At 58.5% G+C, this 24,589-nt stretch overlaps 1 protein-coding gene across 10 annotated transcripts in view; it reads right to left on the bottom strand.

The window, feature by feature from the left end:
* Positions 1–2,144: 2,144 nt before the first annotated feature.
* Positions 2,145–24,589, bottom strand: part of AGAP3 (ArfGAP with GTPase domain, ankyrin repeat and PH domain 3) — a 59,694-nt gene continuing 37,249 nt past the window's right edge. For 4 of the 10 annotated variants that reach the window (XM_055284571.2, XM_055284572.2, XM_063642362.1 and 1 more), the window contains 10 exons: positions 22,684–22,776; positions 17,905–18,009; positions 12,032–12,200; positions 8,244–8,414; positions 6,450–6,587; positions 4,518–4,672; positions 4,322–4,412; positions 3,941–4,163; positions 2,980–3,235; positions 2,145–2,843 (listed from right to left, as the gene is read on the bottom strand). In XM_055284571.2, coding sequence (XP_055140546.1) covers positions 2,637–2,843; positions 2,980–3,235; positions 3,941–4,163; positions 4,322–4,412; positions 4,518–4,672; positions 6,450–6,587; positions 8,244–8,414; positions 12,032–12,200; positions 17,905–18,009; positions 22,684–22,776 — 1,608 coding nt within the window. In that variant the 3' untranslated portion in view covers positions 2,145–2,636. Of the gene's footprint in view, positions 2,844–2,979; positions 3,236–3,940; positions 4,164–4,321; positions 4,413–4,517; positions 4,673–6,449; positions 6,588–8,243; positions 8,415–12,031; positions 12,201–17,904; positions 18,010–22,683; positions 22,777–22,931; positions 23,846–24,589 lie in introns of those variants that run through there. The other 6 variants (XM_055284580.2, XM_055284579.2, XM_055284575.1 and 3 more) reach the window with 3 other exon arrangements.

The raw sequence follows: 24,589 nt of genomic DNA, 5'->3' as shown, positions 1-24,589 counted from the left end.
CCCGCCACCACATTCGGCTAATTTTTTTTTTTTTTTTTTTTTTTTTTTTTGGTATTTTTAGTAGAGACGGGGTTTCACCATGTTAGCCAGGATGGCCTTGATCTCCTGACTTCGTGATCCGCCTGCCTCGGCCTCCCAAAGTGCTGGGATTACAGGCATGAGCCACCTCACCTGGCCACGGTTAGATCTTTTTAGTAGATAAGCCAGGCAGAGGTTGAGGATCACAGGAGCCATTGTCATTCCGGCAGGGCTGGAGCAGAGTTTCTGTGGCCATGTGTCCCCCTGTGGTGGCAGGCAAGAGAGCACCTGGGCAGGAAGGCCACAGATGAGAAGCAGCTCAAACCGAGGCCCTGACCTGCAGGGGTTTTCTGGCTCTACCTATGAAGCCTCCTAACCCATTCAAAGCAGTATTCAACCAGCCGAAACAGCTTGTTTTCCACAGGGAATCTGGAGGTGACTATTGCTGGTATTTGGAGCCCAGGGGACTATTCCTACACATACCCATGGCCCTGTCTCTCTTTTGCCCTATCTATATGTAAGGTTTGTATCAGCCTTGCAAAAGGGGCTGTGGGCTGAGAAAATAAAGCCTGGCTTCCTCTCTGAAGAGTGTTACTTGCCTACCTGCACAACACACCAGCCCACCACACCCAACATATACTCATGGTGCTTTAGAAAGGGCCTATGTCAGGTCTGTGGGAATTTTCTCCCCCCCGAGATGGAGTCTTGCTCTGTCACCCAGGCTGGAATGCAGTGGCGCAATCTCGGCTCACTGCAACCTCCGTCTCCTGGGTTCAAGCGATTCTCCTGCCTCAGCCTCCTGAGTAGCTGGGATTACAGGCGCCCACCATTACGCCCGGCTAATTTTTGTATTTTTAGTAGAGACAGGGTTCCACCACGTTGGCCAGGCTGGTCTCAAACTCCTGACCTCGTGATCTGCCCACGTTGGTCTCCCAAAGTGCTGGGATTACAGGTGTGAGCCACCGCACCCGGCCTGTGGGAATTTTTTTTTTGAAAAAGAGAAGACAAGGGCTACCAGTAACGTGGGTCCAGGAATGGGACAGCAACAGACTCCTCAGAGAGCCAGGACTCTAACTTAGCAAGTTCTCATCCTTTCAGAACCAGCAGGGAGAAGCATTTCCCCCAGGTCTTCCTTCTGGACTAAGGGATTCAGACAGAAGGAAAAGCAGGAACTCTGGATTCTGCCCCTAGCTTGGCTTGGCAAGATGGTGGGAGTTAGGGCAGCCATTCTTGTGTCAACCACCTACCTCCTCCCCTTTCCTCACAAGCAAAGCCCAGGCACAAGTCAGTCTATGCTGTAATACAGCTATCTGGAGAGAAGTGCTGCCACTTACCTGCGGCACCCTCAGTTCTTCTCCAGGGTACTGACTCAAGTATCTCCCTGGACTTCCTGCTGTATGGCTGTTCCCAGATTTGTAGGAAAGGGGCAATGCTTACGCCCTCTCTCTGGGTGCATTCTGGCCAGTACAGAGTGTGGCAACAAGCTTACTACATAGAATACTGATGACAAATGAAGAGAGCAGCTGGAAAGGCTACCTGATGGCTGGGCATGCTGGCTCACACCTGTAATCCCAGCACTTTGGGAGGCCGAGGCAGGTGGATCAACCGAGGTCAGGAGTTCGAGACCAGCCTGGCTAACATGGAAAAAACCCATCTCTACTAACAAGACAAAAATAAGCTGGGCATGGTAGTGGGCGCCTGTAATCCCAGCTACTCGGGAGGCTGAGGCAGGAGAATCGCTTGAACTCAGGAGGTGGAGGTTGCAGTGAGCCGAGATCTCGCCACTGCACTCCAGCCTGGGCGACAGAACAAGACTCTGTCTCAAAAAAAAAAAAAAAAAAAAAAGCTGCCTGAAGGTGGGGGAGGCAGCACCCAGTAGGAAGCAGAGAACTCTGTGTCCTCTCGTCAGGGGCCCTGTGCTGTGCTGCCGAAAACTCAACCACATCCTGCCAAGGGAAGGCCGAAAGAAAGCAATGAACATAGGCTGAGGAATGACCACCTGGGACCCAGGCGAACAGAGGGAAGAAAATCTTAGAACATGGCAAACAATGAGAAGAAAGGGATAAGGAGAGAGCAGAGCTGAGGGGCGTGCTTGGGAGGGCAGCGATGTAAAAGGGGGAAACAAGGCCACGCACACAGTCTGGTTTATTGGCTCATCATACACACACACATCAAATATGTACATAAACATAAATATTCCAATGTACAAAGTTTACATGGGACTCACAGATCACCCCTCGTCTCTTTCATCCAGCACCCCCAACCTGTGCCGTCCTCCTCCTGTTTCAGGATGAAGGCATGTGAAGGGCTGGCACTAGGAGGCAGGGATCTGGAGGAGGGAGAGGTCCTGCTCCCCTCTCCTCACAGGCACCTCCGAAGGGTCCTGTCCCTTTTCAATGGCACCTTAGGGCAGAGGGCTAAATCCCTCATCCCTCTCTGCTGCAGCTCAAATCCCCAACTCTCCTTGATCCCTTTGACTCTCCTCCCTAATTTCCTCTGCTTCGTCCTCTCAGCATGTTCCTGCTTCTCCATCTCTGTGTCTGTTCCCACAGTGCCTGCAGGGAGGAGGGTCTTCGGGCCATGGAGTCCTTCTGGCCCCTCTGCCCTCTTCCTGGGCCTTATAGGAGGCTAGGACTACGGTGCAGCTCAGCAGAGGGGTTGCTGCCATTGGCAGGCTCTCTGTTGGGGGTAGGCGCTAAGCCACAGCCCTCCCCAGGGCAGCCATGCTGGATCAAGATGTCTGCACACTCCTGGCTGCCAGCCCGGCGAGCATACGCCAGTGGAGTCAGGCCCCGGGCGTCCCGGCTCCTCACGTCCACCCCATACTGTAGGAGAAAACACATGTTCACAATTGGCATGACATGGGAGGAGATTGGTTGTAGGAGAGGAAAGAAGAGGTTGCTTTCAAAGAACAAGGCTAAGAAGAGTGAGGTCAGGGCAGGCTAGAGGCACGTGACTCACCCAGATGAGCAGCTGCGTGAAGACAACGTTGGCCATGGCACTGGAGAGATGTAGAGCCGTCCGCCCGTCCCCGTCCCCATAGGTCTCGTTCACCTCCTCTTTGGAGCCATGTGCCAAGAGCATCACCAACAGCCGCAGGTCATCTTCCACCACGGCCCGGAGCAGCTGCTGCCCCAGCGGCACATCTGAGCTTGGCAGTGGGGCCAGGAAGAGCTTCTGTTCATACTTGGCCCGTATCCAGCGTTCCTTCTCCTCTCTGCAACCACAGGCCCATCAGGGCATGAGCCAAGGAAGGACACCGAGCAATGGGTGGGGCCAGGAAGGTGGGCAGGGAAGGAAGCAAGCACCCAGGGGAACAAGGAAGAAACAGTGAGAAGATGAGATGGAGCAAAAAAGGGAGGAGAGAAGCCTTGGAAACTCCAGGCACACAGAGGGGCAGTGGGTAATGGAAAGGGGGGTGGGAGAAGCTGAAAGGAAGGGACACTGAAGGGAGGCCCCCTGGGGACAGTGGGGATGTGGGGGCTGAGAGGGCAGGAAGATTCCAGGCAGGCCCGTGTTGCAGCTTATCTGGCCGTCTGAACTCTCTTGGATTGGCAGTGCTGGAACAAAGCGGGTGGGGGCCTGCACTGGGGGGCCATGCACTCCCCTATCTCCCACCCATTCTCCCCATCTCAGAGCTCCGGAGTGGGCGCTCTGCACCACACCGTGATAGGGGCCCTGCGCATGCGCCTCCTGCTGGCCCCTGACCTGCTGATAACGCTCAGAAAGGGCCCGTTGTTGTGAGGCGCCTGAGTGACAGGCACCAGAGCAGGAGGGGCACCCCCAAGGGGCCAACTGCCAAGCAGAGCAACGGACAGTTTTAACCCTTCTAATACCATCACAGCCACTCCAATCTTGCCCATGCTGGGAGCCCCCAACAGTTCCCCCATTCCTGGCCAGCTCCAGGGCACCATCCGCTCACCTGCAGGCATCAGGCCCTGGCTTGGAGTAGCCACCCAAGGCCCCCTCCCAGACACTGTTGGCGAGGGCATTGCCCATGGCAGTCATGACAGCCAGCAGCTCAGGCGGCCAGTCATCGAGGTCGAGGGAGCGCACCCGGGACAGGTGAGCCCCCAGGTGTCGGTGGATGCCTGAGCACTCAATGCACATCAGGGCACCCAGGTTCAGGCTGGCCCAGTCTGGATCTAGGCAAGGAGAGGAGAACGATACAGTGACAGCAGGCAGGCCACCAGAGCGCGGGACAACTAGGGAAGTCTTCCCTGCCCTCTTCCCTGCTCATTGATACTTGCGAAGCTTTCCCTGGGCCATCCCCAGCTCCCAGCCCCACCAGCCTTGCACTCACTGGGTGCATCGCAGTCGATACAAAAGCTGTTGCCGCGAACAGTGCGGACGGCCTGCACAGCCAGAGCTGCGTTCTGGTTCCCCAGTCGAGTCTGTCACACAGCAGGAGAGACAAGGGGCGGTTGGTCAGTCATGAGGCACCTTTCAGTCCCACCCCAGCCAGGTGCTCTGTGTGGACCCAGTCACTCTGTACCCACCTTGTCCTTGGCGCTGCGGCAGCCTTGCAGGCTGGCAAGGATCTGGGCCTGCACGCTCTGAACCCACAGCTCTCGCTCCTCTGCTGTTGAGGCCTCGAAGTGCCACGTCTGCCCGGTGAGGGACACCACCACAAATTCAAACGACTCCTCTGCCTCTGTTGGGGGGGTGTTTATGCCATCAGGGCTCCTGGCCTGCGTGCACACCCAGGGCATGCTATCACCACAACTCCACTCACTACCCTGCTCCACTGGCAAGGTCCTCCCCTAGATCCTTCCCCAGCTGCAAGGCCACACACTCCAGGACAACTTGCAGGGGGAGGCCAGAGTAAACTCGCAAGACTAGTGTGAGCTCCCAGTCCTCATTCCTAACCACCTGTGGAGCTTGAGTGAAAACAGATGGGGGATGCAAGATCTTGGCACCCCTGGCACTGCCGGGAATGGGTGTGAAACCAGAGAGGGGTGCTTCCCAGAGAAAAAGCTGAGTATCTGGAGAAGGATGCGACGGGGTGCTAGGAGGCAAACACTGGGAGAGGGTGGGGGAAGGCGGGTATGGGCACCATCCGTACATGTCAGCTGCAGCCGCCTCATTTTGCAGCTCATTAAACCCAATATTCCTGACGGCGTCAGCGTGGAACTCCTGGGAGCTGGGCCCCTCCCCCACTACCATGGCATAGACAGGCAGGAAGGGCAAGTGGATGGGGGAGAGGAGGAGAGGTTTTCTACAGGACCTGCAGTATGTGAGCAAATAGGGGCCTGAGGGCATCTGTAGTGACAAGCACTGAGGGCTGGACTGTGACCCCAAGCAATGTGGTGAAGCTCTTCCAAGCTCTGGTCCCCCAGGCCCCAGAAGACAGCCGCATGAATCTCATTCCCAATGGTCACCGCCCCATGGGTGAACAATTCCTAACAAGCAGTGTGACTGTGTCCCGGGGGCTGGAAAGACAGCACAGGTGCCTGCGGTAAGGCCCCAGGGTGAACCCCAGTTCTGCCAAGGCCATCCCTGCTTGTAAGTCCTCACTGCATCTTGGCCCCAGGCAGCCTCACCTCAGTGACACAGACATCCCCTGGAATTCCTCCTCTGCTAGGCCCTTGCTCTCAGGGACTGTTAGCAGAACTGCCTTCCCCCAGAAATAGAACCGGCGCCTCCTTCCCCAGGCACCACCACTGCGCCTCACCTTGCTTTCAACCACAGCCTTCGAACTACGTGATCTCCATGATCATTTGTGGGGCTCAGTCTGCTGGACCAGAAGGGAGACCCCACGCTGTAAGTACTAAGCATCACTGTGTCACAGGTTGGCTAGGTGTCTCTGCTCCCCTGACCCATACGTCTACCCTGATGATTAGAGCAGAAGTGAGAAATTATGAGTCTATAGAAGTTAAACTTATTTGGGAGCAAAGAAACTCCAATCACCAAGAAGAGGGAGGTTTTGAAGATACTTTGGGGAAAATCTGAGGAGCAGCAGTATAATTAATAGAGGAAGAAAAAGGTCCTATGGAAGAAGGCTTCAGGACCTGGAATTCCTTAGCCTAAGGAAAACTAAGGAGAGACTCAGCCAATCTGTACACATGTATTAAGCACCTAGTAAGTACCCAGCACTTTATTAAACTCGGGATGACACAAGAGACAGAAAACACAGGTCTTGCCCGAATGTCTTAGAGGAGCTATTGATGTAGCAGTCTGCTATCTTTTACCTTCTTTAAGAATAAATGAAGTAAGCCCACATTTCAACAGAAAGGGTTTCAGTTAGCAGAAGAACTTTTCTAAGATACCAGGTCTAGATTACCAAGTTGTAGAACTACTTTGATTAGCAACTACTAGAAAGTGCTTAATCCATTGAATAAAAAAAAAAAAATAGGTGTTACTTTTAGGGTACTATCCCCAAGTCCCACTGCCCACCTCCTGTGCCCAGTTTCCCTCTGGGTCCCCCTAACCTTCAGCAGCACTGCTGGGGCCGTCTGGTCGGGGGGTCCCGGTGCTCTTTTTCCTCCGGTGCTTCTTCCGGTTGGAGTGGGGAGATGGGGGAGGATCCAGCTTGGGGCTGGAACTGAGTACCTCAGCTGGGCCACTGGCTGGTGAGGGGAGAGTTGGAGAAGTGTGGGAAGGGAGGCAGAGGAGGGGAGGGGCGCAGGGCACTGGGAGGAGGAGAGGACCAGTCCTGCCAACTGTAGCTGGGCCACACTCAGGAGAGCCAGACGGACACCTCTCTCTAGGCGAGGTCTGCCTGGGCTTCCCAGTCCCAAAGCTCCCCAGCCTTGGAGGAGGAAAACGTGGAGAGAGAGAGTAGGAAACTTAGGCAGAGCAGGATGGAGGCAAAGGGAGGAAGCTGCCTCTGCAGCCTGGAGGGGTGGAAGGCAGCCCAGGGAACTCACGGGGAGCTGAAGCCCCAGCAGCTCCGCACCAAATTTATCCTCAATCACACTCCCCGCTCCTCACAATTAATAGCAGAATTAGAAACAATCAGGGAGCTGCCTAATTACTGTCAATTAGAGCGCGCTAATCAAGCTCCGTCTCCCACACCCCGCCCGGCGCTCACCACTAAATGTCAAACTTCATTAGAGGCAGACACGCTCCCTCCCTCCCTGCCTTCCTCCTTCCAGACTCAACAGAGGGCCCTCACGCAGGCCAGCACAGGCCACTGGACCGGTGACCCAAGGGAAGGGCCCCTGGCTCCCCTTCTCATGAGCTCCAAGCTCACTTCCCCCAGGGGTGGGCTGGGCATGGATCGGGAGGTGGGGCAGATCCCTGTGCTGGCACCGCCCAGCTCCTCCCTCAGCCCGCGCTCCTGAGGTCATGGCAGCTCAGAGGCTGGGCCTCAGGGCTCCACTGGGAGGACTCAGGGAAGGCCTTTCGGAAAGCAATTAGGGAGAGCACCCATGGCTGGGGTGACAGTGGGGCACCCTGGGTCTTCCTGTCATTACACCATCACTCAGGACAAGGGCATGGAAAGCTCAAGGGACAGGAGAGGAGAGCTGGCTCCATGGCCTTTTGAGCCTTCAGAACTGCTGATGGGATCTGTGGTCGATGGTGAAAGTAAGAAGTAGGGTCAAAAGAAGAAAAGCAAAGACAGAAAGAGAACAAAGGGGCAAACGGAAGAGCCCTGGAAACAAGGTGGAAGGGGCAGACGGGAGAGATGGAGTCACCAACCCACCTAGGATGGGTGGAGGCCTATCTGAGGGGGCAGCACAGGTGGAAAACGACCTTTCAGGACAACTCCACAGGGACCCCTGTTCCACAGTATCGGGCGAGATGCTGCTGCCTTCGGAACGTGGCTCACATGGCTTAGAGCGCCCAGCCTCCGACCTCCCTACTCAGCCGCTTCCCCGTCCCCCTGCCGAGAGGCTGATGAGCTAACTGCGCAGGGGGCTGATGGGGATGCGGGAGCCGCCACCAGCGCCGCCTGGGGACGAAGGGGAGGAGGAGCTGCAGAGGGCGGGCCTCTAGCGCCGGCCCCAGGCAGGGCTGCAGGCAGACGAGGGATCTGGGGAAAAGGGCTGCACGTGGAGGCTGGAGAAGGGACAGTGCCCCTACTCTGCTTCCAAGACAACGTCAGTACCAGCCCCGAAGCAAGGTCTCTCTGACAAGCCCAGGAGGGCCCAGCTGGGCCCCATCCCTTGGCCTGGACACTGTCCCACTGCAGGCTCCCAAGCCAAGAATGCTGCCCGGTTCCCCTCCTCTCTGTCACTGGGGCCCCAGAAAAGGTGGGAAGCAGCAGAGCCACCACTCACCAGGGTGCTGCATGCCTGGGGGCAGGGAAATGGTGGCCTCACTCCACTGGTCGGCGCTGGAAACGGAGCAGGAGCGCTGGTGCAGCCCCTCAGGGCGCGGGCCAGCCCAGGCCGAGCTGCTGAGGGGGCGCTCAGAGTGCAGGGATGCGCTGCTGGCCGAGTGGGGGGCACCTAGGGGCGGGAAGGGTCAGACTGGGAAGGGATGCCGGGCAGGGGAGGATTCTCAAAGATACTATCCTAAAAATAGGGCTGCAGGGCAGAGCCTGAGACATTCCAGCAGGGCACTGGGTTCGTCAGGTGGCGGGCCAGCTTCTGGGAGAGCCAGAGGCCTTGCAGGGACCCTGTGTGCCTTCGGAGGCAGCCTGTCCCCAGATCTTCACGCCCTTCTCTCTCTGTGAGCAGAAAAGTCCACAGCTCTGTCCCCTCACTGTGGTCCAGGAGCGGGGCGGGGGGATCTCAGCATCAGAGATCTCCCAACTTGTGGAACGAGCTGGGTGGTGCTGACACCCATCTCCACAGTGCTCCTTGTGGGGCCCCTCCTGGCTTGGGCCCCTGCACCCTCCATTCTAGTCCACATATGCCATTTGCTTTGCCTCAGCTTTACTGCCATTCTGACGAGAAATAAGTGTATCAAATTCAAGTAATTATGTCTAATTAGTATTAGTAATTATCCTGTTGGGCTGGAGAAAATTAATCTTTCATTTCCCATCAGGGAAGAATGGCAGAGCCAAGGGGAACCGACGGCTCTAGGAAAGCTAAGGCTGGGGCAGGCGCGGCAGCCGGCAGTGGAGGGAGGACAGAGCACCGCACAATTCTCCCACCTCACTCTCTGGCTGAGACCCTGCTGGAGAGATTCTGGGAACAGCCGTGGGGCCTCAGGGGCCTGTGACACTTACAAAGCCTGAGCTGGAACACTGAGAACCTAAGCTTCCTTCCCCTTCTTCAGTCGACCCAAGACTGAGACCAGAAGGAAACGGCCCTAGGAGGTCTAAGAACACGGGGGCCAAACCTGAGGTGCTTGAACCTTGAAGCGGAGGAGCCAGCCAGGTGCTGGAGGTTAGTGGGAAAGCAGAGAAGGGGCCTGGAGCTGGCCAACGCTGGAGACAGCAGGCAGAGGCCCAGCCAGGGGAAGGGCAGGCGCCAGGTCTCACACCAGCCCTGCAGGCGGTGGGACTGAGAGGAAGTCTATGGGGAGGTGGCACCGAGCTGCAGCAGCTGGAAGGTAAAGAATGGCCTAAGGTGCCACAGCTCTGCTGCTGGGATGACGCCAAAGGCAGGGAGCAAGTTTTATGTTCCTCTTGTATTTGTCACAACACCCCAAACAGGACCAGACACATAGTAAGTGCTTAGTCACATATGTGCAGCACGGAGGCTACAGGCCAGTCTCCATCTCCAGGCCCCGAAGAAACACGTAGATGCTGCCTCTTCAGAATCCTACCCACCTCCCGTCCTCCGCCCTCACAGGTCCTGCCTCAGGAAACCTTCCAGGATGCACACTTGGTCCCTCATTTCTCAGACACCTTGCTTCTCCTCACCCCTGCTTTCATTCCCTTCCAGGTTCCAAATCGTATTCCCCCTCATCCCTAGCCCCATCCAAAGACATTACAGGCCCAACTTCCTCCCCAAGCCCCCAACCCAAAATCCTGAGGGAGGGAAAGTGCTTTCCCTTTTCTTTGTTAATTCTCCCCTCATTACGCCTGCAATCCCACAATCAGTGTGCACTGTAATTGTCGAATTTGATGCTAATGATTAATGAATTAAACATGGAGCCATCAATTAGTCCTCGGAGGATAATTCTGCATAAAGCAGCGGATAATGTAATTACAGTAACAAAGATAATGAGATGTTAACATCGCCCGGTGAGTGAGAGACATGTGTGAGTGTGCATGAGGGTCGGTGTCGGTGTCGGCACGCGGCAGCGGGACGCGGGCTGGGTGGGCACCGTCCGCGAGCTCCTGCGTGTGGGCGCTGTCATTACAGGAGTGAGGGCACGGGGCTGCCTCCTCCATGCCACTGCCGCTCCCAGGTGTGAGGGATGTCAGGGACAGGAACGGGACAGGACAGCGTCTTCTCGTTTCCCTCGCTCTAGGGAAACAGCCCAGCTGTCCTCTGGCTCCCTGCCGTCAAGGAAAGGGACTCACCTGGGCCTGCTCCTCATTTTTGGAATGATAAGAGAAACCCCAAGCTGACCAAAGGGGCTCCTGGGGGCTGGTGCCAGAGGGCTCCCTGCAGCTCTCACCTGCTCTCTGGGCAGGGCACTGAAGACTGCATGTGACCTGCCATCAGGCCAGTACAACCCCACAGCAGGCTCAAGGTCCCCCACTGGCACAGCCCCACGATGGGTGGTGGCTGGCCTTCTCCTCCTTAGCGTCCTTCCTTCCCTCCATCCACCTCACAGGCTTCCTTTCTGAGCTCAGGGTGGCTTAGAGGAAAGAACATGGCTCTTCAAGTCAGACACAATGAGGTTGAACCCTAGGTCTCCCACTTACCGTGGAATTTACAGACAAGTTTGTTAGCTACGCCAAGCCTCTGTTTCCTCATTAAAATGGGGACAATAATCTCTACTTCACAGCTGCTGAGGACCTGGGGCCTGATGCAGAGACATCCACTGCATAAGGCACATCTCAGTTGTGTCAGGCCCCTCCCCCTGGCCACTCCCCTGCCTTCGGCCTGGTCCGCGGTGTTTCTGCGAGAGTGGGCCCAGCACACCTGTTTCAGGTGCCTTGCCTCCAACAAGGACCACACCTGGAGGCATCATTGTGCCTTCCTTCCCTCTAACCTGGGCTTTCTCAGCAGAGTCCCATCAGCGTTGTGAATGGGACAATTCTTTATTGTTTGGGGTCTCTCCCATCCATTCCAGGGGACTTCGTATCCCCAACCACCTGTCCACTAAGTCTGTCACATCCTCCCCTCACTGTGACAAGCACAGGCCCTCTAGGGAGATGACTCACCCAGCTGCAGACCTGTGCTGCCAGGCGCTGACTGCTGGGACAGGGCACAGGAATGGCACCAGCAGGGCAGGGTTTGGGGCAGCTGTTACTGGGCCCAGGGAACATGAGATCCAATGGTCTAGGACAACATCGGGGATACTAAAGTCTCCGGGAAAAGCAGTCGGGAGCCAGGGGCTCTGGAAGCGAGGGAAACGAGTGTGGAAGGACGGATCCTGGAAGAGCACGGAGCCTGGGGGCCCAAAGGAGGAGGAGTGAAGCGGCACTAGGAAGGGAGTCCCTGGGGACAGGAGGCCTTTCACCTGAGCCAGCACTATCAGTTGAAAAGGCAAGAACACAATAGCTCTTCACTGGAGTTTCCTGCCTCCAGCTCCTGTCTAAATTCAGTCGTCTCTGAGCAGAGATCCCACCTCTCACTCAGGCCTGAGAATATGCACCAGGTTGACTCCAGACAGCTCCGTCCCCTTCCGCCTCCCCCATCTCCATATGTCAACCTTGGCTGAGATGCCAGCCATGCACCCAGAGGCACTGCCCGCAGCCATCGCCTGCCTCGGGTCCAGATGCAGAGATGGGCCTAGGACCACCAGCACCACTGCCCAAACATGACACTACCTGGCCCCATCTGACATCCAGATCAACTGCTCGTCTAGACATTTGCTGCCACCTCAACTAACTCCACTAGGGCTGCATTAGGGCACATGTCTTTGGCTGAGATGACCTTGAAGTGTGATGCTGGCCAGCACCCTGTGCCCAGGCTGAGAAGCAGCCAAGCCCAGAATGCCTGCTTACCTTGGCTCCAAGGCAGCCACCCCCAGGCCCCCACCTCAGCAGCCGCCTCACCTGTGCCCCCACCCAGCTGTGTGTTACTCCGCTCCACGGACAGCCCGTTGGCACGGGGGCCGGTGCCCGGGGCTGTGGCAGGTGTGGCTCGGGGCAGGCGCTTCCCTGGCACTTTCACCGTTGTCCGCAGCAGGTCAATCTCCTTGCCATGGATGTTCTGCATGTAATCCTAAAGGCCGGGTGGGAGAGACAGATGAAGACTGGTTAGCAGCAGTCACTCCAGCGCTGAATCTTGCAACTCCTAGGTCTCTCCCTGCTGTGGGAGGAGAGGGAAGGCTCCAATCTTGAAAAGCAGGATTCTAAGCCACAGAATGTCTCTGAGTCTGGATTACACCTCGATCTCCACGGTGCTCAAAGCAGCTCTAGGGGGACTCTGCCAGGAGGGAGGTAGAGTTGGGGGCGGCTAAGCGCTGAGGCTCAGGCCCTCAGGAACAACAGCTTCGGAGCAACAGCACAAAGCAGGCCAAGTGCTGGGCCAGGCTGGGATTTAGGGAGAGCCCCTGGCTGAGGAGGGGAGCGGAGACACTCGGGGACATGGATGACAGGGTGGCCACCAAGCACTGCAGCCCCCACCTTCTAAAGAACCTTCTAAAGCCTAGAATAGTCCCAGCCCTTAGGACAGTGTCTGATAATAAACACTTGTCGAACAGTTTAAAAGGAAGCCTCTGATTCTTTTTGCTGGACTTTGGAATACAGCAACAGGTGGTCTCACGGGTACCACCGATTCCCTGGCGGCAGTCATCGTCACCGCCGTCATGTCATCTGCCTGTCGTGTGCAGGGTATTTACCATCCTACAGCAGTGTATTTATACATTCCACGTATAACCTCGTGTAATCTTCACCACCTGAGGGAGGCAGTGCCTGTTTTGTAGATGAAGGAACTGAGGCTTAGAAAGGCTTATCTGCCCGGGAACACACAATTAAACGGTAGCAGAGTCAGATTCAAGCCAAGGTTTTTCAGATTCCCAAGCCTGTGCCCTGTGCACAGGCTTCCTCCAGCCTGTCCTGGGCCCGGGACTCACCCTGCTTTCAAGTCAGGGCCCTGGAGATGGGGGGCCCCTTTGTGCTTGGACTCCCCCCATCATTTAGGGAACACCACGGCCGAGTGCAGGGAGGAAGGGTGGGGGCCTGCCGCTCCCTGGCCTGGAGCCCCGCTGGGCCTCCTGCTTTCAGCCTCTCCTCCAGAGGTTTCCCTTTAAACTGTTTGACAAGTGTTTAGTATCAGACACTGTCCTAAGGGCTGTCCCAGCCTGTTGCCTCCTGCTTCCTTGTCCCTGTCACTGTCCCTGAGCTCCACGGCAATTCCTAGCCAATGCCCTGGGTAAAGTGGCACAAATTCCTCTCCATGGGTCTATGCCCCTTCCTGAGAGAAGAACCTGCGTGGTGGTGCCAGATTTAACTTCTGACTGAATTACATCGGTTGGACATAAAGCCGCTCCTCCTTTCCCCTCCACGAGCACCTCTGGAATGTCTGCATCCTGAGGGCAGCTGTGCGACGAGCCTTCCCAGACACGGTCCTCCCACCCTGAGGAGGCTGGCCTTCACCTTTACCACTCGACATCAGACTGCTTTCCCGCCAGGCTGGCTCTGTCTTCTCACCCCGTTAGCTCCAGGGAAAACCGACACTGTCCTCTGCTGAAAAGAGCCCATGGGGCCTGCTGCCCCTTGGGAAGCAGTGGAAGGGCAGGAAGTCTCACCAGGGCTCCCTCTGGCAGGAATAATGAGGGCATCAAGTAGACAAGGAGTCACCTGGTCCCAGGTCACTAAGAGAAGGTGAGGAGGTGACCAGCTAGACGGAGGAAAGAGGTGCCAAACACCAGCCTCCGCCTGCGCTTCTGTGGCTGGGCTGGACGTCACCCACAGCTCCGTGTCATCAGGGGAATGGTGGAAAGGCCTGGCATCAGCACGCGGCCTCCCTGCCCAGGTCCAGCCCTGTGGGTCTCGCCGAGCCTGCAGTCACCTTCATGCTCAAGGTGGCTATGGCATCTTCCCAGGCAGACAGCCTTTCAGGAAGAGGACCAGGGGAGTAACCAACCAGAGCAGAGGAGCCACGCCTAGAAGGTGTGTTCAGGAAGGAGCCCACACTCCCTGCCACTGCTGCTCCTGGCAGCCCTGGGCTTACCTGTGCCCTCCTGCCACCCCAGTTCTCTGTGAGGGACAGTACCAAGTGCCTGGCCCCAAGCACACATGTGCTAAAGTCTTGTTCATTGTCCCAGAACCACAGAATGACATAACCGAGGAGTCAGTGAGCAGCCTCCTGCCCAGGCAGGACCTCTTTGACAACCGCTCGGCCCGCACTTGGCGGAGCAGGACTCTGCCCACACCTTGGGGCCTTGCCAAGGTGGCTGGGAAGGAAGCAGACCCAGGAGCCCCTCCTGCCCTCCCAGCGTGCCTCCATCCATCCTTCTCCAGCACACTGGGCTGCACGCCACTGGCCCCGCCGGCCCTCTGTCTTGCTTTCAGCCCAGTGTCCACTCAAATGACTTCACTGCCTCACCCCCTCTCCATTTGCATCCCACAGACTCAGCTTCCCGTCCCTGGTTCCCGTCGGCAGTCCCTGTACACAATCACATCTTAGATCGGCTACTACAGACAACAGTCAACAGCTGGCTGGGCCAAAGGCACAGCTGCAGTCCCTCCTTAGGGGAGGGGCTTGGGCTGCTCTAGTTCACAAGGAGGTCACAGCAGCTGCAACAGTTTTCAGGCCCCACAACAGCCCTGGGATGCCCAGGCTGGGACATGGCAGGAAAAGCTGACCCCATGCCAAGAAGAAGAGTTGCACAGGGGGACTCTGTTCAGAGCTAAGGTGCCAGAAACTGGCCTCAGGGGAAAGGACGGCCCAACTTCAGCATCTCTGACGGCACCAGCCAGACACTCCGCATTCCCAGGACAGGCCGGCACCCACAGCCCTGGATTCCGCGCCCTCGTGCCCAGGCAACCCTGGAGCCTGGGCCCGGAGGAGAGCGGAGAGAAGCTTGAGGAGCATCAGCAGGGATGGGAACCTCAGACAGGCAGCAGCGTTTCCCTCCGTCAGCAGAACGGGGAGCATGGTGGTGGTGGCGGCTGCTCAGGAGAGCGGTCACCACGGCTGCCTTTATTACCCACCATCAAACAGCAATTTCTTCCCCAGCCTCCTCGCTAATTACCCAGCCAGCGTTCTCATCTCGTTTTATTACTGGAATTAACAACGAGTTCAGAGCGTGGAAAGCTATTAAGATGTGTGATTAAGCCACATTCAATTAGTTTCTACAAACAATTTAATTGATGTTGCAGATAGAATTAACAGAAGGTGATTGTGTGAATGGCTCCGCTGGCTGCAAAATGGGGGAGGCTGTGGCGGGCTCTCTTGGGCCAGGCGAGAATGGGGCACGGGGCTCAGGGCTGGCCCACGAACTCATCTTCTGTGTGTCCTGTGCCCCCGGCCCCCATCCATAGGTGAGTCACCAGTCCCGATGCCCTTGGGGCTCAGGCGAGACCCTTGCTGGAGAGGAGAGCCAGCCTCAGACCAGAGTTCTGTTGGAGCCTCTGGAGTTGCCGGAGCTCCTTCCCCGACATGCTTCCTGCCAGGGTTTAGGGTTTGAAGAGCCCCAGAGAGAAGCAGCTGCTCACAGGTAGGGAGGTGGCCTGCTCACTGCTGGCAACTGAAGAGCATGCTCAGGCTGGAAGAAGGTGGCCAGGGGAGATGAAGGAGGCGAGGCGGCAGCCCCGGAGGGAGGGAAAGCGTGGCGGGGGTGGTGGCGGCATGACACAAAGTGAAGCAGGCTCTGCCAGAGCTCCACGGAGAGCTGTGAGCGCATGGAGCCACGACCGGCCCTGCCTCCACTCGTGCTTTTGCACCATGTGTAGCCAAGTGTGCTTCAGGGCCTGTGACAGGATGTGGGTGCCAGGACTTCCAGGCCTGGCCTTGCAGGGTGAATTCTAAGAACTCACACAGTGCAACAAGTGCGGCATGGAGGGGCACTCCTGGGGGGCTCAGACGCCCACCCTAGCCCCAGGCAGGCAAGCCCAACTCCCTCCTTACTTGACAACACTCACCCTGCTATTAACTCTTACGTGACTCTCTCAGTCAGCCCCAGAGGGAGGTGCTCTTGGCAACTGCAGAAAAATCTGGGTGATGCTCAGAGCCAAAGCCATGGGTCCAAGTCTTAGCTCAGCCACCAGCCGGGTGACTCTGAAAAGCCACCAACCCCCCTGAGCCCTGCTCTCCAGCTGGCTGTGTTTCCTCTACTGAAACCAAAACCCAGCCCAACCCCACAACCCACACTTTCTTCCACATCCAAGACACCCTCTGCCACTCCTCTCCATCCTCGCTGCCTCCACTGTTGGCAGAGGGCACAGACAGTGCACCAAGCTAGGGTCACATAAAACAGAAAAGAGCAGGTAAGAACTGGGCAAAGGGGGAAGGGGAAGGGCAGCTCCACACAGGTGGGGAAACGGACATTTCAAACAGGCCCATTCCCAAGCTCCGCCACCGAGATGGGCAGCTGGACATGAGCAGAGGGCACGGCTAAGCTGCCTGGTGTTGGCCGTGAAACACCTCAGGCTGGGACTTAGAAGACGCTGGTGCGGTTTTCTGGCCTCAGCACTCTTACCTGGGACTTCCTGTCTGTGAGTGGCCCTGAAATCCTTGGAGCCTTTCAACAGGGAAATACTAGGGCTCTCCTTGTCTTCTGGCCCTTCCTTTAGTGTAGGGCTCTGTACACAGTAACAAAGCCTGGTACCCACAGAGCGCACTTTGGCCTCCTACGATACTTTCTGCCTCTGTCGCCAGCGCTCTTCCCAGCAGGCCTAGCTGCCTCTCATTGCCTCGCAAGGACTCGCGAGTGGGACGAGGTCTGTGCCCGTGGTGGGAGGTGGGGGGTCGGGTGGGAGCTCAGTAGCCAGCTGCACTGAATGCGGGTGCTCCCTCCTCCAGTCTCCCAGGTACCAGGCCCTGCCCTGTGGAGTAAGGCGTGTTAGGAAGGGCGAGCGGCTGACTGGCGTTGTCCCCTGAGCGGAGGGGGAGGACCATTGCCTGAGGATTGTCAGATACCCAGAAGCCCAGGAGGGCCAGGCCTTCTCTGCGAGTTTTCTCCGCAGGGCTGTCTGGGCGGTGCTCTCGGGCCTGGGTGATGGCCAGGATACAGGGACCCAGCACCTCTTAGGTCAGGCCTTCCTGACACCTTAGGTGGATTCAGAGGAAGGCCCAGGACTTCCGGGCCAGGGCGGGGGGGTGGGGAGGGGGGCACGCGCTGTGCTCGAGGGGCTTCACGGGAGAACTCATTAGCCCCACAGTGGGGTGGTGACAGAGATGAATTCCGGTGACAGCTGTGTGCTGGAGCCACGCGGTGAGGGGAGGGGAGGAAAGAAGGGTGGGGGAGCTGCACAGGGGCCACTCCAGTCACCACAACACCCCCCAGCTGGGACACAGGCCATGCAGCCACCAGACCCTCCTAACAACAGACAAGGCCACGCTCGCTCTCCTCCCAGGAGGACTGTCCGAGGCTCTAGCCCATTCTCAACAGTCCTGGTCCTCCACCATCCCAGGCCCAGAAGCTCGCAGCTCCCCACTGGCACTGCCCAGCTCAACACAACTGCTGGGCAACATCGGCACCCCTGACTAGAAATTCTGTGGAAGTGGCTGAATCCCCCACCTTAAAAAACTGGCAAGGCGGATATACAGCTTGACTGCCCAGAGGGCACGGGAGGGGCCAGCCGGGTCTTGTGCATTTCCCAAGCTGCCAGTGTGAGGTTCCTTCTCCAGGGATGATCCATTCGAAATCACTAAGGTCTGCTTCCCGTCCGTCCTGGAGCCTGTCCGCTGCCCGCATTCTGTTATCCTCCCTCTACCCCCTCCCCATACTCCCCCAGGAGGCTCCTCCTCCCAGACTCACATGCAGGCTGGGGTGATAGGTGAGCAGCCCGTTGTCACAGAGCGTCACGTACTTCTTCTTCCACTCCTTGTTCAGGGACTTGCCGCTCCGCTTCAGCAGGATCCCCTGAGAACAGAGGTCTGATCAGAAACCAGGAGCCAGCCCCCCAGGTCACAGAGCATGAGGAGGTCACGATGTCGTTAGGCAATGCCCTCCTCCCTCCCCACTTATGCTGGGCCACTTTGAGCAAAACAGCCTTTAAGGCCCTAGCAGTGAACTTGGGAAGGCCCCTTAGACCAGTCCTTCCCCAGAACTTGGCTCTCCCCCATCATCCATCAGGAAGCAGCTGGACCGCTGTTCTGGCAGGTGGGCATCTTCCCTCCCCAGTGTGTAGAGCCACCTCGACAGGAGAAGCCTGTCAGGGTGTAGACCGTTGGGTGTAGATGATCGGAGGTGTAGACAGTTAGGGGTATAGATGGTCAGGAGCAGACACTCAGGGGTGTAGATAGTGGCCATCAGTGATGCTCCTCCCCAGGAGGCTCCAAGGGTCAAAACAGCAGAGATTTTGGTAAGGTCCTGGCCTTCCACCCCCTGTGGTAGCTCCATAATAGGGCAGAAAATCCCCTTATTGTCCCAAGCATCCCCCAGACCACCAAGCCAGGCAGCAGGAAGACCCAGCCTTCCCTCCTAGCAACCACACTTCCTGCATAAGCCAGTGAGACTCGCTGAATGCAGAGGCTGGATGGCTAGAAGGACGCGCGAAAGTGCCACAACAAGGAGCCTGCCCCGGGGACAAGGCCTGGGTCACAGCTGACACCCAGTAAACATATGTTGGAAGAACTGGGGAAAAGTCCCCTAAAACCCCTGGCTGTCAGATGATGAATGCAGGAGGTAGACCCCACTAGCAAGATGGAAGGAGACGATGCTCAACCACAGCTGTGGCCTCCTTCCCAGGAGAAACCTACTCCTCTAGTAAGAACCCTCTAAAGACGCCCTCACTGGCTCAGGTTCTCTCCCTTAAACACACACACACAAGGCAACAGCTGGGAATGGGAGGCGGGGGGGTCATTCAGGACCAGGGAGCGCCACGATGGAGACCAGGGGCAGATCCAGGACCAGCATCACCATCCGTGGCCCCCCATCCTCCAAAACCCCCAACTCAAGAAGGCTGAGAAGAGGCAGTGCTCCCTGGAGACTTCAAGGCAAAAGTCCCATAGGGGGAAGAGGGGCACAGGCAGATCCATAAACGTGGGGCTTAGTGTGGGGCTCACCCTCAGCTGGGAGAGCGGAAGGGGCAGCACCCCCAGCAGGGACACTTGAAAAAGCGGACTCTGCCCATACTTAGAGAAGGGGGCACCCAGAGAGGGAAGCGGCCCCTCGATGGCATCTCCTTCAGGAACGGAGGGCCCAGCCAGAAGACAGCCAATAACACGGGGACTAAGAGATGCAGGCACAAGGAAACGGCAGTCCCTTGTCTGCAGCTCGTGGTCCTGACGCCCAAGGGTGGGGGGCAAATACTGGATTCGACTGCACCTTCCTTCTCTAAGTTCTTCCTAATAGAAGGCTAAGCCCTAGATGGATGCAATTAGGATAAGGGATTCCCGTTTCCTGGACCTCTCCCCTCCCCAACAGGAGGAGAGGTGGAGGCCAGAAAGGGCATCCACTTGCAGCGGCCCCAGCAGCTGTGACATCAGTTGCTGACTTCCAGCACGTGTCACATTCTTGCTGCTCCTCTCCGGCCACACCAGGGCCAAATGCCATTGCGGGAGGTGCGAGCATGCCGGCTGGGCGTTGAAGTACATGGCCATGTGCAGACACATCCTGCTACCTGGCCCCCTTGGCCTGGAAGACCCTATCCTAAAAAGGGGTTTCTGAAGACTAACGGCACTAAGGGGACCTTCCACAAGGCAAGCGGGCCCTGCCTCGTGGTCTGTGAAGGAGCCTTCCAGGTCGGCTGGGCCTTGGTGACCTGCCTCTGGGTGTGGTATTCCTGTCACTGGCCAGGGACCAGGTGCGCTGAGAGCTCAGAAGCAGTCAGCTGTTCCCCCTCCCGCTGCGACCAGCCACGGGACTAGCGTGCTCGAAGGCTCTAAGGTCCTCGGGCTCTGGAGATGCCTTGGAGTCATCCCCAATCCACCCCCCCGCCCCGCCCCCAGCACACAAACCAAAGAAATAACCAAGTGTGAGGGATGGACCCGGCTTCCCGCCCCTGTCCCGACTCCCCTCACCCCACTAGGCGTGCCTCCCTCTCCGTGCTTCCCTCTCCCAGCGTCTCCCAGCCTTTCCCAGCCTTCAGCAGGAGACTCCACGGCCGGCCCCGCCCCGCCCCGCCCCGCCCCGCTCCGCTCTGCTCCCATCTCCAGCGGCCTGGAAGGTGGAGCCGCTCAAGGCCTGCACTGCCCGCGGTTTCCCTGACAGTCAGGGTGGGAAGGGGTCTCCGCACCTTTCCGACCCACACACGTGTGGCTCCTCCCTCCTCGCAGAGAATGTGATCGGGGCGGGGGTCCCTCCTCCACCCTGAACGCCCCCGTCCTCCGCAACGCCCTCCCCGGGCGGAGGCGGGGGAGCCGCTGTAATGACGCTCGTTAGCCGGGGGCGCTGGCGGAACGACCCTTCCGCTCAGCCCCGCCCCACTCACACGCCCGCTCCCGGGAAGCGGACGGGAGGAAACCCGCCTAGCCCACGCCTCTTCCCACTCCGTCTCCAAAGAAGCTACAGGGGTTCCTGCTCCCTCCCCAGCCGGCCGGCTGCGCACGGCGGAGCAGGAAGCAATCTGGGGCGGAATGGGAACGGCGCAGAGGCGCGGAGGCGACAGCCCCCAGAGGACCCGTTCCCGCCGCCGCCTCCCTCCCAGCTCCGCCAGCCGACTTAATTGCGGAGTCCGGATTGATTGGGAATGCAAATGGCAACTGAAATGCAATCTCCACTCCCAGCAGGAGCTGGGGGGAGGGGAAGGAACAGAACCGGGAGAACGGGACAGGAGGGCGGAGCAAGGAGGGGCTGTAGATCTGGCGGGGCTGGACCGGCGGCAGCGGGGAAGCGCCAGGAATGGCCACCAGGCTGGAAGAAGAGAACGGACGCGCCCCGCCCCTAGCGAGCGATCGTTACAGAACGGGAAGGAGCGGGCACCCCCTAAAGGGTGTCACTGCATCAGGCAAAGGCCTCTGACACCTGCCCCCAGCTGGCGGCACCACTCTGGGCTGTGCAGCTAGAGGGTCTTCCTACTGAGCGTCCCTGAGATTTAGAGGTGAAAACACCCAAGTGACCTACTAACTCTAAGACTGGACCAGAACCCCAGGTTCAAGTTCACAGGGCTTCCTCCCCAACCCAACATCTCTCCTTCCTTCCCATGTGAGGGATTCAGGGAACAAATAAGTCAGCCCCGATGACCAGTGAGGAAAGGGAGCACGTAGGACCCCAAGGAAAGTGGTCCCATTTTCGTAGTGAATTCGGTGAAGTGTGTCTACACACCCACTCACCGCCCACGCTCTCCCTTGCACTCCCCATCTCCAAGCAGGGAGCTGAGGAGCCTACGCCCAAAGCACAGGGCATCACCTAGCAGGGGCCCCCACAAAGGAGGTGCCCAGAGAGAGGGGATCAAATGAGCAACAGGTTTGTGCAGGGTCTGATCCTGCACAAAGACACACATACACACGCACTCCCTGAACGAACAGGGAAGCCTCTGGCTGCTGTCACTGTGCTCTTGGCTTTCCAGGGGGCCTCCCAGTAGTCTGGCCCAACTGGGGTGGTCACTGCCAGACATAAATGCGATGAACATTTCAAGAGAGGGGTGAGTGGAAACAATACGGATCACCGCATGGGACCCTGCCCTCTGGGACACTACTCTACTTGGGACTCTTCATTCTAAATGGACTTTCGCTGGGGATCAGAAACCCCTAGCCTTAACGAATGAATCCTGGTCACACCGACTGGCCCCTCCCCACAAGTAATCACACTGCCCATGAGTCCCAGCCCCGGAGAGCCACACCTGACCGCAGGCCTTGCCACACCGGGCTCAGGTGCTCTGGCCACATGAGCCTCCTCTGTGGTCAAAACCTGGCAGTACAGCTGCCTACGTACATGGCCTCTCCAACCACCAGATCCCAAGAAATTCTGTGCCAAGTGCCCCCGTTCGTACGGGCACCCCAGCTCCTCAGGCTCTTGCCCACACACCAAAGACATGCCTCCCCATTCCACCCCAGCAGCTCTGGCTCAGCACATCAGAGAGACGCCCTCCGTGGGGCAATGCCGTGTCCACTGCAGGAATCCAAGACCGGAGGTGTGGAAGAAGGCAGGCCCAGGGTCCCCAAGACTGACTAGAAAGGAGGTAGAAGAGGTGAGCAGGTGGTCTCTCAACTTTTTTCTTTAAAGACGAACAGAGGCCCTTATTAACAAAACCATGCCAACAGACCTAGCGCTGGACTAGCCCTCAGTATCGCCTTCCACGCAGGCTCCTCGGGTTGCTCATTTTCCTTAGAAAGCCACTCAACCCTCTCCAGACCCAACCCCAGAACCAGTGGGACAGGCTGAGCGCCTGGCTGAACACGGCAGGTAGCTCTCTGCTGCCCTCCGGTGGTGATCAGAAGGTACAGGCAGAGCTGGTGGCCAGAAGGTGGCGGCGCAGAGAAGGCGCCTTCTCACGGGAGAGCCAGTCCCTTGTTAGGGACTCCGCCTAGGAGGGTGGTGCTGGCCTCTGATGCCATCTCCCCCATCACAGAGGCCTGAGAAGAGGCCCTGGGAAGCACCACATTCCTGGGCCTCATTCTGAGCCCTGGAGCACACGGGAAGGGAGGCGCTGACCTGCTTGATGGGGATGGCGCGGCCACTCCCGATGCTGTCCACCTTGCACTCGGCAGCCTTCTTCTCCCGGTCCAGGTCAGCACCCTTCCGAGACTGGAAGAGAAAACAAGAGGAGTGTTAAAGAGGCCCAGGGTCTGCCGAGAGCTGCCCACCTGGACTTCCCCGCCTCCCTCCTGCCTCCCTCCTCCTGGGCAGCCCTAGCAGTGGGTCGGGCCGGGGCGGCGGGACGGGAAGGAACTGAGACCACGAGTATTCCAACGGGTTTATTCTTACACACGGCACCATACAGAGCAGCACAGGTCACTGAGCCGGGCCCGCCCCTTACAAAAGAGCAAGGACAGAGAGGCCGAGGGCGCGAGGAGCACGCCCGGGGCGGGGGCGTAAGAGAAGCGGGGGCGAGGAGGTGGACGGTGGGGCTGCTGGTCGGGAGCACAGGGCGCGACAACCGGGAGCGCAAAGTCCACAAGTGAGCGGGCAGATGGCCCGTCTGCGGCACAGACACCACACGGCACGTGGCACCGAGCGCGTCGGCGTGGCCCAAGGGGCACAGTGGATGGACAGAGAGAGGAGAGAGGCCAGAAGAGGCCCTGCACCCTGTCAAGCTCCTGGGGCAGAGTCCACCCGAATGCGGATCCTAGGAAATAGGGGGAGGCCAAAAAGAAGGGGCAAGGCAAGCGCGGCGGCGGCGGCGGCTTCCGGAGCAGGAGCAGGAACGGCAGAGGTCCATGCAGGAAGGAGCAGAGGAGGGGAGGGGCAGGAAAGCGCCCCCCAGGAGCAGCCGGGCCGGGCGGGCTTGGACTCCCCCGCCCCTCTGGGCCTCGTCGCGCTGGCCAGCGCCGGGCGTGGGGCCGAGCTGCCTTCTTCTCCATGCAGCGAGCCTGCAGCGTCCGGCCGGGCCTGGTCCCCGGCAGCCCCCAGCGCGGGCTCCGGCGCTCCTAGCCTTCCCTGGGGGTGGGGTTAGTTACAAAGGTTCCCGTGGGTCTCTGGAGTGGGGAGCTCGGCGGCCGCTTCTCATCTGAGAGCAGTCCCAGGGCCCGGCCCGCCTCCGGCCCCGCACAGGGGGCATGTCCAGAGGTGCTGTGTGTCACCAACTGGTCTTCTAATTTGGAAGGAGTTGGAAAGGCCTTTTTGTTGATGAAAAGTTGGAAACAGTGGCACATATCTGCAAATATCGAAAGAATAAAGATTTTGGCAAGTTATACTCAAGCCCCGCACAAGTCGGTCAGCACCGGTGAGGGCAGAGACCCAGGCGCCTGGGGAGCGGCGGCAGCGGGATGAAGAGGAGGAGGAGGAGGAGGAGGAGGAGGAGGAGGAGGAGAAGGACGAGGAAGAGGAGGAGGAGGAGGAGGAGGAGGAGGACCAGGAGGAGGAGGAGGCGGCGGCGGCGGCGGGTGGCAGCGGCACCTGCTGGGCAGACACAGGCCAAGCGTCCACCTCAGCAGGGAATGGTATGTTCGCCACTCGGCAGCCCAGGCCCCATCCCTCTTGTTCTCCCAGGCTGCCAGGAGCCAAGGGCACAGCGAGGGGACATAGGGCCACAACTGCAGCGTGGGAGAAAGCAAGGCCAGAGGGAACAAGGAGAACCGGGCAAAAGAGCCGCCGGAGAGCAAAGTGCCACCCAGCAGCTCCACAGGCAGCACCGCCCCATCCCCTCCTGGGCTCCATGGCCCGGACCGCCACAGCCCTCTGCCCCTTTGGCCCAGGGAGGAGGAAGGTGGATGGGACTGCTGCCACCGGGTCCCCAGACAGAAGAGCCAGTTTGGGGGGAGTGGGGTGCAGCCCACCCCAGCCAGATTGTGAGCCAAGAGGCCCCAACCACCAGAGGACCCCTGGGAGCCCAGAGGGGCACCTCCCCATGCGGACAGGAACTGGGGCAAGAGCAGCAACGAAATGAGCACATGAAGTC

This window comes from Symphalangus syndactylus, chromosome 6, assembly GCF_028878055.3.
Source record: "Symphalangus syndactylus isolate Jambi chromosome 6, NHGRI_mSymSyn1-v2.1_pri, whole genome shotgun sequence".
Taxonomy (NCBI): Eukaryota; Metazoa; Chordata; class Mammalia; order Primates; family Hylobatidae; genus Symphalangus; species Symphalangus syndactylus.
The sequence above is the reverse complement of the archived record's forward strand: the minus strand, read 5'-3'. Positions and strand labels throughout refer to the sequence as shown.